Source organism: Populus nigra, chromosome 4 (assembly GCF_951802175.1).
Source record: "Populus nigra chromosome 4, ddPopNigr1.1, whole genome shotgun sequence".
In the NCBI taxonomy this organism is placed as follows: Eukaryota; Viridiplantae; Streptophyta; class Magnoliopsida; order Malpighiales; family Salicaceae; genus Populus; species Populus nigra.
The window spans coordinates 19,402,988-19,421,372 of NC_084855.1; the positions used below are offsets into that span (position 1 = coordinate 19,402,988).

Below are 18,385 nucleotides of genomic sequence, written 5' to 3' on the forward strand. Positions count from 1 at the left end.
TCCACTTTGTCTAAATACTTGTCTCAATTGATTCTTATAATACCCCTTCTCTCCCTTTCTCCCCCTCTATGAAGAAATTACCAATTCATCTGTCTAAACTATCTAGAATTATGATGTACTACTAGACAATGTTTCTCAGTCTTTTATGATGTTTTTGTGAGAATTATTGATGATGAAATTAATTTCTGCGTCTGCATATCTGCCATTCATAAATACGTGCAACTTATATGAAAGTTGTGCTTTCATAATGTGCTGTTAAAGCCTGCTAAATAGTTTTAATAGGCTGGGATTATTGTAACATGACATTCTGTGCTCTGAATTTTTCAGCAAAGGAAAATTGATAGATGACTTGGAATTGGTCTCAAATGAGTTAGTCTAGACATGTAACCATCTGGCCTGAACAACGTTACATGCTTTCGCAACATACGCTTATTAGAATACCACTGAATGTCAATATTTACAGGTGGATGCAGTTAGTGCAGATCTTGTCATGAATCGTGCAGATTTTAACTGGTGGTCATTCCATGATATTAATTCGTCAGATATTCGTGGCTGTGGAGGTTTGCTTGACCTATGGCAATTATAATGTCTGAAGAAACACCACCGCGTGAGTTTAAAGAAGCATTTATATGTCATGTATGTATCTAACAATATGGTGTGGCATTTTCTTTCTTGATAAAACTAATTCTCAAATGCTTCTGCAGAGGGTATTCTTGGTGACACCGTCAGCAATTAAGTTCAGCATCTGGGGCCTCTAAATAACTTTTGTGCTTGCTGTGGGCCGATTTACTAGACTTCAATGCTCAGACCTAACAATGAGAATACCATATGAGAATCTACCTTCCTGTGGCAGGTAACAACTAACGTGGCCATCTGTGAGGACGTTCTGCATCTGTTCTTATGTGTTGACTTTTCGGAACATGGATGCTCGATTATAAGAAAACGTAACGTCAAAAAATGATCAGTATTTTTATTCCGTAACATGCTTGATCGGATGGAACATTTGCATTCATACAAGAAAATTTATATGGCATTACCTGATTTGCTGTAGGTTGATAGCCATCTGTGAGGACATTAATGATGCGAGAGCAGAGGGTGAGCTTGGAGTTGAAGAGGTTCTTTACTGGACACTAATAAAGATTTACAGGTCGCCACACATGCTTCTGGAGGACACCAAACCAGACGAGCACTGACACAAACCACCCTGCAGTTTCACTTCACAAGGATAGATGCTGACACAACGTTTGACCAGCACCAAGTTACTCGAGACCACGGCATGGATGGATTATGATTTCTCTTTCCCTTCCAAGCTACATAATATCATTTCTGCAGAGGATTCGCTGCTTCGATTTTGATGAAGACTTATTTGAGATTGGCCCTCAAACTGTAATTTCAACGTAGCACCTTTATAATTATGACTTCTTTCCCCGCATGGCCAATGTAGGGCAGAACAACTAGCAAATGAAAATTACGGGTAAAAGTAGATATTTTCCTGTGATGCACACAGGGCTTACACCCACCCGAGTTCGTGTACAAAACTTTTTTGGGGGTGTTAAAGTGTCTGCAACTGTATTCTTGATGTATTGAATCAATTCTTGCAAAATTTAAAAAGAAAAATGAGTAATCAAATTTCAATACAATCATCCAGCTGTGGGATTCGAATATTTCTTCGTTTGCTAGGATGATGCACCCGCTTGTACGCATGTCAAGAGTGCCCAACGATTCGATTGTCTTCAGTTTCTTGCGCCCAGAGTTTTTCCCAGACTTTTTCTTGGTTAATTTCTCTCAAGTGTTACAATTGATGATGTTTTTGGGTGGTTTTTCAACCCAGACCACATCTCCCCAGTTTAACACGAGGATGTGCGGTGATATACATCAGTAACAATGGTAATGCAAGAAACAACCGTAATATCAGATATTCGCAACGAACTGCTTCGAAACATGCAGAACCAGACCATTCATGACTAGACACACCAGAATTATTTCCTTAGCTGTGGGGCTGTGTGCGCTTTACAGTATAAAATATCAACAAGGATTATAATATATTTCATTCATTATTAAATAATCTATAACCTTGTACTCAAATTGTGTTATTTGGAGTAATTTTTAAATTTTTTTAAAAAAGTTAAACAAATGTATAAATGCAAAATGTGATAAAATAAAAAAAAAAAGTATAACAACGTTATAATAAAGATCAACATGAGAAGAGAGAAACACTGAAAAATTTTTTTTACCAAAATATGATAAAAATTCCTCTCGCATATTTCTCTCTCCTCTATACTGATAATTACAACTTAAACACTGAAATTTCTCTATGATACGCCAATTTCCACAATAAACAAATATGTTAAACTTCAAAATGACAGCACCACTAAAATGTTATTTATATTTTATACAAATAACTCCACACTCTCTTGAGAGGAGAAAGGATCTAATACCGACTCAAATCAATGGCATCTATTGTCAAGAAGCTTGACGCAGTTTATCGTGTCAGCCGACCAAAACTCGTGATGTTGGTTCATAGACCAAATAAGTTGCAGATGCCAACCGCATCGCTGCCTTCCTTGACACTGGCAAGTAGTATGGTCCACAATCCACGATCCATACTTAAGCCAAAGGAAAACTAATTCTCTGCTGCAATCACTAGAAAAAGAAAAAAAAATACAGTAACAATGCCTCTGCTCTCACCCCTGGAATCCTACTAAACACCGATCCCTACAGACTACGGGTTTCCATTAAAGGACTAGATTTTCCACCCAGAGAAGATTGCAACTGATTGTGAAATATCTAATGCAATTAAATAAAGTGAACAGTAAGCTAACAACTAGTTTAACTATTAAAAAACACTGTTCTAACATCTTCTCAAAGCATCAATTCTTTCTAGTTGCCTTACAATAATCAAATAGGGAACTGGAATGGGAGGAGGAGGACAGGGACGGAAACCAACAAGATCACATAAGGTAAAAAGCTGCAGGAAATGCTCACCAGACCAATCTCACAAGTTACAAGACCCCAACAAAATTTACTGCAGATCAGCAGACAAAGTTCAACTTCAAGCTGAATCCTTTAATGCCTTCTTTTTGTTGCCATTTGCACTAGAGGGAACCTTTCTCGCAGCATCTTCAGGGATGGTGTCTTCCATTACCTTTGGAGAAGTAAAATTGAAGGCAGAGAGGTTTACATCTTTGTATTTTGGATTTGCTTCTATAAATGCTGCTATCTCATTGCGTGTTCTCAGCTTCTTTCCTGTGGGAGTGATATAGTAAGCATCCATTTTTGAGAAATCACGTCTAAGCACCAAGCTCCTTTTAAAACCTTCCGGAGTCTTGGGAACACCAGGCCTATCAATGACCCAGGTTCGAGTGGCATTGTACTCAATGTCAGCAGGATCATCACAAGATACACCAGGTTTTCTGTCACAAACATATGGATTCTCTTCCATTTTACTTCTTATCTCCTCGTACTCTTCTTCAGTCGGAATCACCCTCCATTTTAAGCATTTGTCGCATTGTGCAGCATATGTATCAATTGATCGCACAGCAACTCGTGGATTCTGTCATCACAACTTAAAAAGCACTTAACATCTCTTTCCTATTTATTTTCCTCAAATGCCAAAAGAAAAAAGTAAACATATTTGTAACTAATTTAGCAGGTTAGGTTCATGTTAAGAAAAAAAAGATTCTGAAATTTTGAATTACAAGAATCACAAGGGAATTAGAATATGATGAATCTACATGATGGAGATGGTTTTAGGCAAGCACGTATATCTTTCTTTCTATAGTGCATCCTTAAAACTTGGATTGCCACTAGGAAAGGCAATCATCAGCCTTGGAAAAGAAATGGGTAATTCAATGTGCTGCTAAAATCTACAAGAAAAAACAATGGAAAAAAATTTTTTTGCATCTTTTTTATATTCTATTGTACCCATTTGACACACAGAGGTCACGTTACCCCTAATACAAAGATACAAAATCAACGGCAAGAGCAGTAAAAACAACCAAACAACCATTGAAAGTTGAGGAACTTAAGGCACCAAACGACCAGACTAACGTGGAACCACCAATAAAGTACCATATCATCAATTTGAACTAGTATTCCCACCCGATAGCAATAACTACTAATTAATCCGCATATGATAATAAATCTTTAGACAATTTTATTTTTATTTTTTTGTTCATTTCACGAAGATTAAACATCTTTACAGCGCAAATCGAAGAAAAATAAAGACAATCTCATGTTAGGGTTGAATATACAGACATAAAGGTAGATCAAAACATCTCTCACTTGCTTGCAACATCACTACCCTTATCTTTTCTTCAAAAATAAATAAACAAATCTCAGCAACTAAGTTACTTAACTCTATAGAGATCGGATCGGAAACATGAGCCCTAGATTAGTTTAGGTGATTGAATCGGAGTAGTACCTTGGGGGATGTTTTGGGGGTTTCAGGACTACGCTCTTTCAGTGCCATGCCTCTCTCGGCTTCTCTTCTCTTCTCGACTCTTCAGCTCACCAATTTTAAGTATTTGACTCTCGACGGACTAGCCCCTTCTTCGGGACACAACACCGCTTTATTTAAGCAAAACGCAAAATCTGTTTGGGTTTTCTTAAACTTACCTTCCTTCCCTCTCAAAGTCACTGCCAGTCTTATCTTCTGCCACGTATACGTTCCTGGCTACCTAGAGTTAAGTATAGCTTGGTCCTTCTAATTTATTGAAACTATTGATTAGTCAGTCCATAGTTTCTTGACCGGCATTGATTACCCCCTTCTTCTTCTTCCTTTTTTTTTACACCCCGGTTAGAAGGTTAGCAGGATAAGGGAGTTGTATTATCATATGATGTAATGAATTGACTTACTATGATTTTCACCTATAAAGTGATTTTTTAAAAAATTCTTTAAATTTCAGACCACTTCACAAGTGCAAAGAGATCACTATTATGTTTTATTTGAAATTTTTATTTTTTACTTATCAATTTATCTTAACATTAATAATTTATTTTTTATATTTTTCAATATATATATAGTGATAGGTTTCGTTTAAATATACATAAAATATCCTTAGCGGGTGAGGATGTACTACAGATTAATTGGAATAATTTTTCTATCCCTCATTGATAATCTACGACTATTTAAATAGTAAACCATATGCATGAAACTGAAAAACAGGGTAGGCCGAAAACAAAGAAGCATCCTAAGGCCATTACCAATAACCGACGCCTAACAAATGAAATGAAAGAAATGGACTCCACGTACTACTGAAATAAAATGCAACAGAAAGATAACATCTAGCATAAATTTCTCCAACTGCTAAGACCTAGACCACGCACGTTGCTAAGACCCAACCCATATATGTACGCATGACATTCCCTTGCATTACATCGTTACATCTTGTTTATGTCTCCCGTCAATCTTCCCTCAAATATTTGTGATTTGGTTTGAAACCTTTATCTAAACATCGTGGCTATAATCAATACTTTCCCCACCAGGTGGACTCTTGTCTGCAAGGTCCACATCTGGAAATTACTCAAGCAATGACTGGTGTGTCTTTCATGTGGCCTCTTCGGCTGGCAAATGTTTCAATTGAACCAAGGGTTCTTTTTCAAACTTCTTGCCCTTTTTTATCCAGTGAGTATCCAAAATGTGATGGGGCTCCAGTACGATCGCTCCTTCATCAGTTATGGGCGATAACTTAGTAAAGGATAGTGTACACTCACCAATAAATTTCTTTAATTAAGAGGGAAATGTGAAAAACTGGGTGAATGCAGGCTCTCATTGGCAGCTAAAGTTTGTAAGCAACCACTCTAATTTTTTGTATCATAGGATATGACCCATAAAATTAACTAGCAAGCTTTCAGTGGGCACGTTTAAAAACTGATTGTTGCTGATAGGGATGCAACTTGAGAAACACTATTTCACCTACTTTGAACACGACAACCCTCCTCTTTTAAATAGTTGTTTGTTTCATGCGATTGATGGAGGCTTCTAGATTGGCTTTGAACTGCTGTAGTATCACATCTCTAGTTATTAGTTGTCCATCCACTTCATTGATAAAAGAAAAACTATTATGATAAAGTGGAAATAAGGGGCGGTGGACGCCCATTTAACGCCTGAAATGGAGTCATTCCTATTGAGGCATGGTACATTGTATTATACCATAACTAAGCCCAAGGAAGATAGGAACTCCACTTGCGCAGCCATTGATGCATAAAACACCAAAGATACTGCTCCACATAGCGGTTGACCACTTCCTTTTGGTCGTCGGTTGACCATGATTTTTTTTTAACTCGCAGTGTACAACTCATAAAGGCGATGGTTTTGCCTTATTAAGTTAAGATTGCACCTATTCCTTCCCATGCAGCGTTTGTTTTTATGGTGAAGGACTCATTGAAATTAGGCATCGCTAAAACAGGTGTGGTGATCATTGCTTGTTTAAGAGTCACGAAGGCTACTTCAGCTTCCTCATTCCATCCAAACTATCCTTTCTTGAGGAGGTTGGTAAGGGGTCGAGGGATGATGCCATAATTTCAAATAAATTTTCTATAATATCTTGTCAAGCCTAAAAAACAATGTAATTAAAAAATATTAGTTGTTTGAGGCCACCACCATGGCTATAATTTTGTGATTATTGACCTTCATTTCTTGAGGCGTAACAATGTGTCCTAAATATTATAATTCTTGTTGGTCGAGTGCACACTTGTTGGCCTTGGCAAAAAAATGATGTTGCCTCAAAATCTCCAAGGTTTGTTTCACATGCATATCCCAAGTAGAACTATATATGAGAATATCATCGAAGAAAAACAAAATAAACTTTTGAAGATAAGGTCAAAATATAGAGTTAATGATGGCTTGAAATGTAAATGATGTATTACATATGCCAAACAACATCACTAAATATTTATAATGATCATTGTGAGTACAAAAAATAGTTTTGAGTATGTCAAAAAATGAGTACAAAAAGTAGTTTTGATGTCAGAAGAATTTACTCTTACTTGGTGATATCCGACCCTTCAATCGAGCTTGGTAAAGAAGGATGCGCCATGTAATTCATTCAATATGTCATCTACTATTGGAATGAGAAATTGATCCTTGATGGTGGCGGTATTGAATGTGCATTAATCTGTGCAAAATCACCAACTTCTATCATTTTTCTTCACCAATAATACTAGCAATGAAAATAGACTGGTGCCTGGTCGAATAAGGCTAGAATTACGTATCTCTTGAACTTTTTTTTCAATTTCTTCTTTCTAGAAATGGGCATATCGATATGGGCATACATTAATTGGCACAGTCCCCTATTTGAGCGTAATGCAATGCTTTACCTCGCGCACAGGTGGCAGACTTGATGGCTCCTAGAACACATCCGTATAGTCTTTCAGCAACCTCTATATATCTTGTTGCTTATCATCGGGTGGCGCACAATGTGATGTTGTTCCCAGGGTTAGTTGAAAGCACACTACAAATAATATGCATGGCCTTGGCGAAGCTCATTCAATAATTTGTTGGGTGAAGCAACCTCAATTGTTTGCACGTCTATATTTTGCGGCCTTCAATTTTGATTACCCCAAATAAAATCCATGGTCAATTATTTCCAGTTACAGACTATAGAGCCAATAATTTCAAGCCACTACACATCAAGTGCAAGGTCAAGACCTGTTAAAGGTAGAGGAAAAGGTAAAACTTGGTGCCCTGCAACTCTGCTCATACCTTATTGTAATGCCCTTGAAACTTTAGTTTTTCTCCATTGGCCACCCGAAAAAAAAAATGCTTCCATAAGAACAATTGGTAACTTGAGTAAGTTTGCCAAACGATCGCTGATGAAATTATACATCGATCCATTGTCAAACAAAATCACCACTTCGTGAGGGCCTATTCTTGTTGTTATGAGCATGGTTTATGGACTTGTCCATCTCATTAATGTATGCAACGTGATTTTGGGTTCCAGTTTAGGTTATTGTACTTCCCATGTATCTCTACCTTGGTCTTCTTCCAATGTCTGTTGGTTAGTAATTTCTTCGCATACCATGTTACTCACATACCCTTCCAAAAGTAATAACTATGGTCTTTGATATCTATACCCAGTTGTGAAGCATTCATTGCAGTTGGAGACCTTAAGCCCTTCTCTTTTGCATTTCTTCCCATGTTAGGCGTCTAATTAGAACAACAGGGGTGGTAGGAGCTACATGCGTGGTTTATGGAAGAGTTAGAAGAGTTCTTGTGCGTGGAATTCATGTGAATTGTTGTTGTTGTGTAAGTTACTCATCTTGTATTCATGTTAAACTAATGGTCTCCTTGAGGGATTACGGTTTAAACATCCAATCCCTTTAGAAATCTCAACCTTCAAACCTCCTATGAATGTCCCCACCAACGCCATTTGCGTCCATCCACGCACCTTCTTAAAGAGCTTTTTAAATTCACGTAGATAGTCTCTCAACGTTCCCGATTACCTGATTATTGAGAGAGCTTCATCAAAGTCTTCACATCCTGATGGTCCAAAGCGAGCCCATAATTTCTCTTCAAATGTTTCTCATGAAATCACATGTCCTTCTTCCTGTAATGTCCTACAAAGACACTACCACCATTGGTTGGCTTCCTTTTCAGGGTGGTAAGCAGCCATGAGAACCTTTTGGTTCGTTGTTGTGCCCTGGTACTCAAAGAATTGTTCCACCTAATTGAACCACTCTGATAGATCATCTCTAAGGAAGCGTGGAACTTCACTACAACATTATACAGTTTCACCGACGAACTAATTCCGTCGGTGACAGCAATGAACTCCATCGGTGAAATAACTACCGACGGAACACGTCCGTCGGTATAACAGTCATCGGTAACTCCCATTTTCGTCGCTAAATCTGTCGCAAATAAAAAAAATACACGCCGACGGAATACCGACGGTCTTTCAGATGGATACGCGCGCGCCAAAAAAAAGTTTCCCGCGGGAACATTACCGACAGAATAAATCCGTCTGAAATTTCATCGGTATGTACCGACGGAATCACTGACGGACTTGACGTCGGTAATTATGGCATGACTGGTAATTGTTTTGCAACTCTCTGTAAAATACCGACGGATAATATCTGTCGGTATATCCGTCTGAATTTAATCACCGACGGATGGTATCCGTCGGTGATGCCGTCGGTAATGATGGCATGGCTGTAATTGTTTGGCAACTCTCTATGTAATACCGACGGATATTATCCATCGGTATATCCGTCGGTATTTATTTAAAATAAATAAAAATAATAATTTATTAATTGTAAAAATCCTTAATAAACAAATAAAAATGGATTAAACATTAAAAATATAAAAGTAATGTTAAATAATATTCATTACAAATTTAATGTGTTTAAAAAACAAAATTAAACTAGAATAGCAGCGGAGTTGGAGGAGGAGGAGGAGGAGGAGGAGGCTGCTTGTTCCCGGGACCATACGGCCAAAAAGAAGCTGCATAAGTATCGTCACCCATCTTTGATCTCATCTCCATGACTATTTGACGGAGCTCATCATAATTCGTCGAGAGTTGTTGATATTGTTGTTTCAACGCAATGAACTCCTCAGACTGGGTGTTCGATACTGATGGAGAGCTTCCAACAATTGAGACATTACGAGTCGAGCGCAAGTTTTCAGCCGTAGTGTTGGAGAGCCCGTAGACTCGATTTTTATCGGGTCCACCAGATGATCCCGCCTCCATCCACAAATCTGGATCGAAATCTGGATGGGTCGACAGATTGTCCCCATATCTCTCCCTCAACCGGCTATTATAGGTCTCCTGAAAATTCCGTCGGTAAAAAAATCATCAAATGCAATTCAAGATGCAATTCAAGAAATTAATAACTTACAAAATAAAATGAATGAACGAACATACCACGAAGTGCTGAGCACGGTTGTCCACGAACTGCTGCACCCCCTTTTGGCAGTCTTGACTCCGCACATGCGTCTCTACAAACAGCTCCATTGGACTCGGTTCACGTCCAAGAGATGCAGCCTGTAAGGAAAAAATAGGTTGAAAGTTAAATATATTATAAGGAACGACAAATTATTTAACGATATATTTCATTAAAATTAATCTTACCATCCGCTTTGCATGTGCGCTGAATGGGACGGATCCGCCAGTGTGCGTGGTCACCTAACCATGAATTTGCTAGTTTCGGTTGCCGGCGCCGGACTGTGAGCGCCGTGAGAACCGCTCTGAGGTCACGTGCTCAATATATGTCGTCCATATTTCCCCCGAGATGAATGACGGTTTGAATTCCTGCCAAACCGCCACCTCATTCCATCCTTCAAGACCGTTATCCCTCGCTTGTCTTTTTTTTTTTTGGGTGTCATACCAAAAATCACGCAACCTACTTCTATAGTAACAAATTAGAATTTAAAATATAAAATTATAAAACAAAAATAAATATTATTTTCGATGTTACCTAGTTGCCGCGTGATTCTCTCATACCCTTCTAACAACATTGTTGTTCGCCCTATCTCACTCAAATTTGTTCTGTGTATATAAATAATTCATATAAAATAAGAATAGTATAAGATATAAAATTATAAAAATTATTTATTAAAAATAAGCTGGAAATTAAAAATTAACACCGACCTGAAATCGCTTAAACCATGCATCGATATTAGGCTTCCACTCAGGATGTCTGGAAACCTGGCTCCATTAAAACAATGAAATCTCTATCGACGATTTAAATGCCAATGTTATAGTCCTTGCAGCCTCAATGTTTGTGAACCTGATATTAAATAAAAATAGTAATATTAATTAGTTGTTCATAAATTATGTTATAAGTATATAAAAAAAACACTAAAACCTAAACAAACTTACATTGAGAGGTCATCCTTCCATTGTGCCTGGTACTTGCGGGTGAATTGACCCCGCTGTGAAGGCACACTACTTCTGCGCTGTGAAACCGCGCTAGAAGAGGCAGCATCACAAGTTGACGTAGATTCCTCGCCGTGATCAGCACCTAAGGATACATCCTCTTCGCTGCTAGAAGAACTAGCTATAACCGTCTTCTGACGACGTGCTGTAGATTTCATTCTACGCATCTACACAAATTTATACGAATAATTACATAATTAACTTCGATTATTTTAAAAAAAAATTGACAGAGTCTCCCCTATACTGGGGGGTCCCAAGTTATCGACAAAATCATATTACACTTCTAATTTTATTTCACATCCCGATCTAATCATTTTGAATCTCAACCCAACTCATCATCATCAACACAACATTTTATTCAATAACATCATATAATGATATTCAAGTAAAAGAATCAATTTCAACTATAAACATTCATTGTTAAATTGGTACTTAGAGTTACAAACATTAGATTAAAGTCATACATTCAAATTTACGGATTAATATTACATTTCAAATTTTAGGAGACAAGACTCTTAATTTATAAATAATTACATGGTCATAAGCAAAAGATAACTAAATCGATATCATTCCTAACATGATCGACCCTAATGGACCTCAAAATAGAAATTAATGTGTACACATAAATATAAAAATGTAATAACAAGCAATAACAATGACATGGAAACAATAATATCCTAAATTAAGATAAACTAATTAAATGTAATTCTATATATATAAATTAACATTTTTAACATAAATTCAACAATAACAATTATAGCAATACAAACAATAATATCCTAAATTAAGATAAACTAATTAAATGTAATTCTATATATATAAATTAACATTTTTAAAATAATTCAACAATAACAATTATATATATAAATTAACATTTTTAACATAAATTCAACAATAACAATTATATATATACATGAACATTAACATTTTTAACATAAATTCAACAATAACAATTATATATATAAATTAACATTTTTAACATAAATTCAACAATAAAAATTATAGCAATACAAACAATAATATCCTAAATTAATAAATAAAATTAAAAAACTAAAAAACACTACACAAAACAACATAAACACAAAACAAACAATACACAAAACTAAAAAACACTATATCAATGCAAAATAAATTTGGGAATAAAAAATGCTTACCTTAATAGTGTGTTGAATTTAAGATTTTATCTACAAACAATACACAAAACAAAGAACACCAAAAAAAAATAATCATAATTAAAATAAAAAAATACAAAGATAAAGAAAAAAGACTACATACCTTGGTAAAATCACAACCACCAAAACAATAAAATCTCTTCAATTTGCCAAATAGAAACGAAGAGGAGAAGAGAAATGAAGAAGAAGAGAAACGGAGCCGAGAGAAAAAAATGAACCAAATGGGGGAAAGGGGGGATTTATATTGCAATTTTTCCGACGGAATTACCGATGGACATTACTTGTTGTCGGTGGCATTAAATTATGTCGGTAATCCCGTCTGCAATTAATTGAAATGCGCACCAAAAAAGTTCAAAAATCCTGCCGAACTTTTCGATCCGTCGGCCAATTCATCGGTATACCCGTCGGTATTCGTGCAGACGGACATGTGTCAGACATGCATTAGTCGTCGGTGATTCCGTCAGTATTGGGCATCGGAAAATCCGTCGGTATTCGTGCAGACGGACATGTGTCAGACATGCGTGCGCTTCAGTATGTGCGTTAATCCGTCGGTGATTCTGTCGGTATTGGACGTCGGCAAATCCGTCGGTGAATGTGGCACAATCTCGTAAATTTTTTGCAACTCTCTGTGAAATACCGACGGGTTATATTCCATCGGAAAAGCCGTCGGTGAATGTGGCACAATCACGTAAATTTTTTGCAACTCTCTGTGAAATACCGACGGGTTATATTCCGTCGAAAACGTCGTTGGTGAATGTGGCACAATCGCGTAAATTTTTTGCAACTCTCTGTGAAATACCGACGGGTTATATTCCGCCGAAAACACCATCGGTGAAACCATAAATTTGTCTTATTTTTTGTATGTAACTGTGTCAAAAAATCTTGAATTGCAATCTTACAGCACACACAACACAATAACAAGGGCTGACCATTAAAGAAGAATAAATATTTCATGTTTCAAATTATTACTTATAAAATAAGGCTTTATAACATGTTTAGTTAGTCGGAATTTTCATCTTCGTCCTCTATTAAATTGTTATCATCAGCTTCATCACACTCTTCAAATTTGTTATCATCTTCTTCAACAATATTCTTTTTTCCACTAGTAGAGCTCAGAACAACATTCAACTCCTCTGCGTCAACATCAACAAGACTATCGTTGAAAACACAAAAATTCGAATTTTCTTCTAAGTCAATCGACGGAGCAACTCGGTATGGTTCAACCAACTCACTAGCTTGAAAGACTTCATCTATCACACTTGTGTCTTCGTTCTCATCCTGAACAACCTCGACACGACCCTTGGGTTTTGTTTTTAAAACGGATAACCAATCAACTCTTGATCGATCCTTTCTAAAGGAAGGGGTGTATGTGTAATAAACTTGTTGGCATTGCTTTGCGAAAACAAAGACGTCGTTTACGTTGCGGTGTCTAGCTTTTGAGTTGATTTCAACGAGACCATAGTGAGGATCTACTCTGATTCCTCTGTCAGTTGTGTCATACCAATAGCATTTGAATAAAAACACTCTATTTTGCTCGCTATGATATTGCAGTTCGATGACTTCTTCCAATCTACCGTAGTAGTCAACTTCAAACTCACTAGAAGTCGATCCCTTAATACAAACACCGTTGTTGTATGTCTTTCTTCCATGCCCGTATTCTTCAGTATGAAAGACATATCCATTGACAAAATATCCATTATAGCACTTGACTTTTCTTTCAGGGCCCAGACATAGTAAAGACAGTGAAATAGCAGCACTACCTCCCATTTGATAAACCTAGCTTGTAAATTAAATACAACAATAATCACTAAACGGATATTATGTAACATTGACTACAATTAATTACATTGCAAGAGATAATGAGTTTGTGATAGGACTTACATGTGTTCTAAACCATGTGGCAAATTGTTCATCTTGTAATTGAAAGATCTGGGATTCGGTCAACTGTGAGTTATTGGACAGTAAGTGTCGTCGATGTTGCCTGCAATTTTGTTCTAAATTATATGAGTGTATGAGTGTATGGTATCACAAAACATAAATAGTACACTCTTGACAAAGTTTAAGTTGAACATCTACTTACTTAATAAAAGGTCTCAGCTCATCACAGTTAAATAGGACATAATTGTGTGCTTGTCTGAACTATATTTCAGAAAAATATCTTCCCCTTACGACATTTTTAGGTGTGGGTCGTCCAGGATTGGAAAATATTGACAAGTTCTGATGCAACCATATTATTCAATAGTTTCACCCACATTTAACTAGTGTTTTGCTTATGTTTTATATATAAAATGCCTTGATATTCTTTGTTTTATGTTTTGAAGGCACTTTTGGATGAAAGATGCAAAAAGGAGTAAATTGGAGACAATTGGCAGATTTGACCTTCAGTCGATGTTTTGTGCAGAGCGTGAGCTCTAGAGGTTGAAATGAAGTGATTCTAGTGGAATTAAAAAGGTAACATCCATACCTTTCTGGACATCTAAGGCAAGAAAATAAAATAAGGAAGAGCATGGAAATTGCAGCCTTCAAAGTCAAATCTCGCAATCTGCCAGTGTTGACCTTCGGCCATTCCAACTTGAATATCTGGAGCTACATAAGTCCAATTGATGTAAACTCATTTTTTTGGATTCATGACTCAAATTTATATAAACGCTCAAAATTGCAGCAAAAAACAATGTCATATGAGGGAGATATGAGTTTTCAAAGATGACATCTGAATTCTGCCAGCAAACAGATTTCGTGAAAAAACGAGTCCAAATTACGTTCCGAAGCATCTAAACCGATATCCAAGTTTTTATTTCAGAAATTTAGCTCCTCTAAGTCAAAGCTTGAAGATTTCATGCAAGGCTATTTCGTCTTTTTTAGGAAAATAGTTATTGAAGTACTTAAATGTAAACAGTCTACTTAATAGAGGACTATTTTGTAAAATAGAGACCTAGGGTTTCCTATGATATAAAAAGAATGAGAGAAGAGAAGTGGAGCAGCCAGCCAAGGAGAGAAAAACGCCCCCTTCCTCTAAGAAACCCTAAATTATGCATTCTTCCATCTTTTTGATTAGTTGTTCAACAAACATGCAAGACTAAACACTTTTTCTTGGTTGCAAGGACACGGAAACCTTCGAATTTCAAGAACTGTGAGATTTATTTTACCTTTTCTTTTCAGTTTATATGATGAATATGTTTGTTCTCCTATGCTTATTTTTCTATGATTGTTTATTTTAATTGCTAGAGCGGACTCTAAGTTATTATTGTAGACAATCTATTGTAAGTTTGATATCAAAACCGGAGTTGTGGTATATGAACTTGTGAAGCAACTGAGTTTAATAATTGTGGCGGATCTACGTTATTAATCTTAAGGAGAACATTCAATCAAATCAAACATAGACTGCGGACAGTTATGTTTTCTTGATTAATCAACTTATCTAGTTCTTAAGGCTGCCATTGAATTAAATTACTAGTGCGGACACTGTGGTTGTTTGATGGTTAGGGCTAGTTATACGGCGGATCCGTTAACTAACCAATGTTAAGAAGAGATAAATATTCAGAATATAAATTGATTTTTCGTTTCCATGATCAGTTCTGATTTCTGTAGGTGGATGTGTGCTTGTGACCAAGGTTTGTTCTCTTGATAATTTTCTGATTTTATTAAATTTAGTTTGATAGTTTTCTATTTTCTTTTGCTTTAGCCTAGATAACGTCCAAACCCCCCCAAATTACATATCATCTAGCATAAAAATCTAACTTGAATCTTCCTCGTGGGATCGACCCCTTGCTTGCTCTATACTATCTTGTGTGTTGTGTTTGAAGCTAGGATAATTAATTTGTGCGACCGCGACATCGCAACAAATTTTAGCGCCGTTGCCGGGGAAGTAATTTTAGTTGATGCTTGTGCTATTATTTTTATTTTCTGTGATTGTTATTTCTTTTTCTGAAAAAAAAAACAGAATTTTTGCTTGCGACGGTACTGTTCACTTGCGGCGGCGGTACTGTTCAAAACAGAGTTTTTGGTGGAATTAGGTATTGGTATTTTTTTTCCTAAAGGAAAACGACGTTCTGAACAGGACTAGTGATATGTCACTAGCCCCATCCTATTGAGGCCAAATTCTGCTGTTTGCTAGTGTTTTTAGGCAGTTTTAGTTTTCTACTGTAGGATTTTCGTACAATTTGCATTGTTTTCAATCTCTTGTGTGGTTACTTTCTTTTGAGTTTTCTTAGCAATTTATGCCTGTGACCCGTTCTACTAATCAAATTCAAGTGCAGATTGATCTTGAAATAGAAAGCACTTTACGCAGGTTAAGAAAGGAAGCTCGCCTCAACACCATGGCTATTGCACGACAACAAACACTCAAGGAGCTTGCTGCTCCTAACATGGAAAATCAACCATTGTGCATAAACATTGATAATAATGTAAACTTTGAGCTCAAATCTGGTTTTATACATTTGTTACCAACATTTAATGGTCTTGCAGGAGAAGATCCTCAAACTCATCTCAAGGAGTTCCATATGGTTTGTGTTGGCATGAAACCGAATGGAGTTGATGAAGAACAAGTTAAGTTGAAAGCTTTCCCTTTCTCTTTGAAGGGGGCAGCAAAGGCATGGCTTTTCTCTATTCTCCCAGGATCTATTGGAACTTGGAATGCCACGAAGAAGATTTTCCTTGAGAAGTATTTCCCAGCATCTCGAGTTGCCAACATAAGGAAAGAAATATGTGGGATTCGGCAATCTCATGGAGAGACACTCTCCGAATATTGGGAAAGATTTGAGCAACTCTGCATTCAATGTCCTCATCATCAAATACCCGATCAGCTGCTCATTCAATATTTCTATGAAGGATTGATGCCTGCTGACCGTAGTATCATTGATGCTGCAAGTGGAGGCGCATTGGTGGATAAGACACCCGAGGCTGCACGCAAATTGATCTCAAACATGGCAGCCAACTCAAAACAATTTGGCACTCCTGGAGACTTCTCCAACAAACGAGTAAATGAGGTAAGTATTTCTAACCTTGAAAATAAAGTTAATGATCTTACTTCTCTTGTGCGTTCTTTGGCTTGTGGAAATGTGCAGCAGGTGAAAGTTTGTAGCATATGCTCCTTACAAGGACATGCTTCGGATATGTGCCCAACAATGCAAGAAGATTACATTGAACAAGCTCATGCAATTGATGGAGCATTCAACGGACAACCCCAGCGTAAATATGATCCTTTTTCCAACACGTACAATCCTGCAATCAAGGCCGACAATTCCATCCCCATGGATTTCAGCCCCAACAAAATTATCAAGCAAGACAACCCCCTCCATTCACAAACTCCAATGTTATGGGGTCGTCATCCAGTGATGATCTTCATGAGATGATGAAAACTTTGGCTTCTAACACTGTGACCTTGCAACAAAATGTCATGTCTTTTCAACAGGAAACAAGGTCAAGTATTCACAACTTGGAGAAGCAAATGGGGCAAGTAGCTTCAAGTGTGGGGAAATTGGAAGCACAAATGAATGGAAAATTGCCCTCCCAAGCATTGAATCCAAAAGAGAATGTTAGTGCGATCATGCTGCGAAGTGGGAAAGAACTTGAAGAGAAAAGTTCGAAACAAATTGAGATGGAGGAAAAAGAAGAGATAGAAACTGAATTGAGTACAAAAAAGAAACATCCTTCTCATTCACAAATTGAAACCACGACCAACACTCTAAAGGTAAGTCCTCAATCAATGACTTCCAGTTTTAAAACAATTCCACCCTTTCCTGTGAGTTCTTCTAGGTCAAAGAAAGAGGACAAAGAAAAAGAGATTTTAGAGGTTTTCAAGAAAGTAGAACTCAACATTCCTTTGCTTGATGCTATCAAGCAAATTCCCAAGTATGCAAAATTCTTAAAGGAGTTGTGTACTACCAAGAGAGCTTTCAAACTGAAAGGTCATGAAACGGTAAGTATGGGTGAAGTTGTATCTGCCGTTGTTCAAAAGAATCTGCCTTTGAAACAAAAAGACCCAGGTGCGTTTACTATCCCATGTGTTATTAGTAATGCTAGTTTTAAAAGAGCTTTATGCGATTTAGGTGCATCCATTAGTGTTATGCCCAAACATGTTTATGATTCTCTTAGTCTTGAGCCTTTGAATAAAACTAGCATTGTAATACAACTTGCGGATCGTAGTTTTGTTTACCCACTTGGTGTGATAGAAGATGTCCTAGTCAAGATCGATAGTTTGGTCATTCCATGCGACTTTTATATTCTTGATATGGAACATGATTCTTGTGATTCATCAAACAGCACTCTTATATTGTTTGGGAGACCATTCTTGAAAACTGCCAATACAATGATAGATTGTGGTAAGGATACTTTGTC

The 18,385-nt window shown here is 36.9% G+C and overlaps 1 protein-coding gene across 1 annotated transcript; it reads right to left on the reverse strand.

Annotated features, from left to right (window-relative positions):
- Positions 1–2,813: 2,813 nt before the first annotated feature.
- Positions 2,814–4,596, reverse strand: LOC133692757 (methyl-CpG-binding domain-containing protein 4-like). Its single transcript, XM_062113890.1, has 2 exons — positions 4,424–4,596; positions 2,814–3,553 (listed from the first exon to the last, which is right to left on the reverse strand). The coding sequence occupies exons 1-2, from the start codon at positions 4,469–4,471 to the stop codon at positions 3,053–3,055; spliced, it is 549 nt and encodes a 182-aa protein (XP_061969874.1). The 5' UTR covers positions 4,472–4,596; the 3' UTR covers positions 2,814–3,052.
- Between the last annotated feature and the right edge of the window lie 13,789 nt (positions 4,597–18,385).

What these genes read in the sequence shown, in the direction of transcription:
- LOC133692757 (XM_062113890.1), bottom strand. Translation starts at nt 4,471, where the DNA reads ATGGCACTGAAAGAGCGTAGTCCTGAAACCCCCAAAACATCCCCCAAG. An exon ending in CCCCCAAAACATCCCCCAAG is followed by an intron (nt 3,554 to 4,423) that starts GTACTACTCCGA and finishes TTGTGATGACAG; the next exon opens with AATCCACGAGTTGCTGTGCG.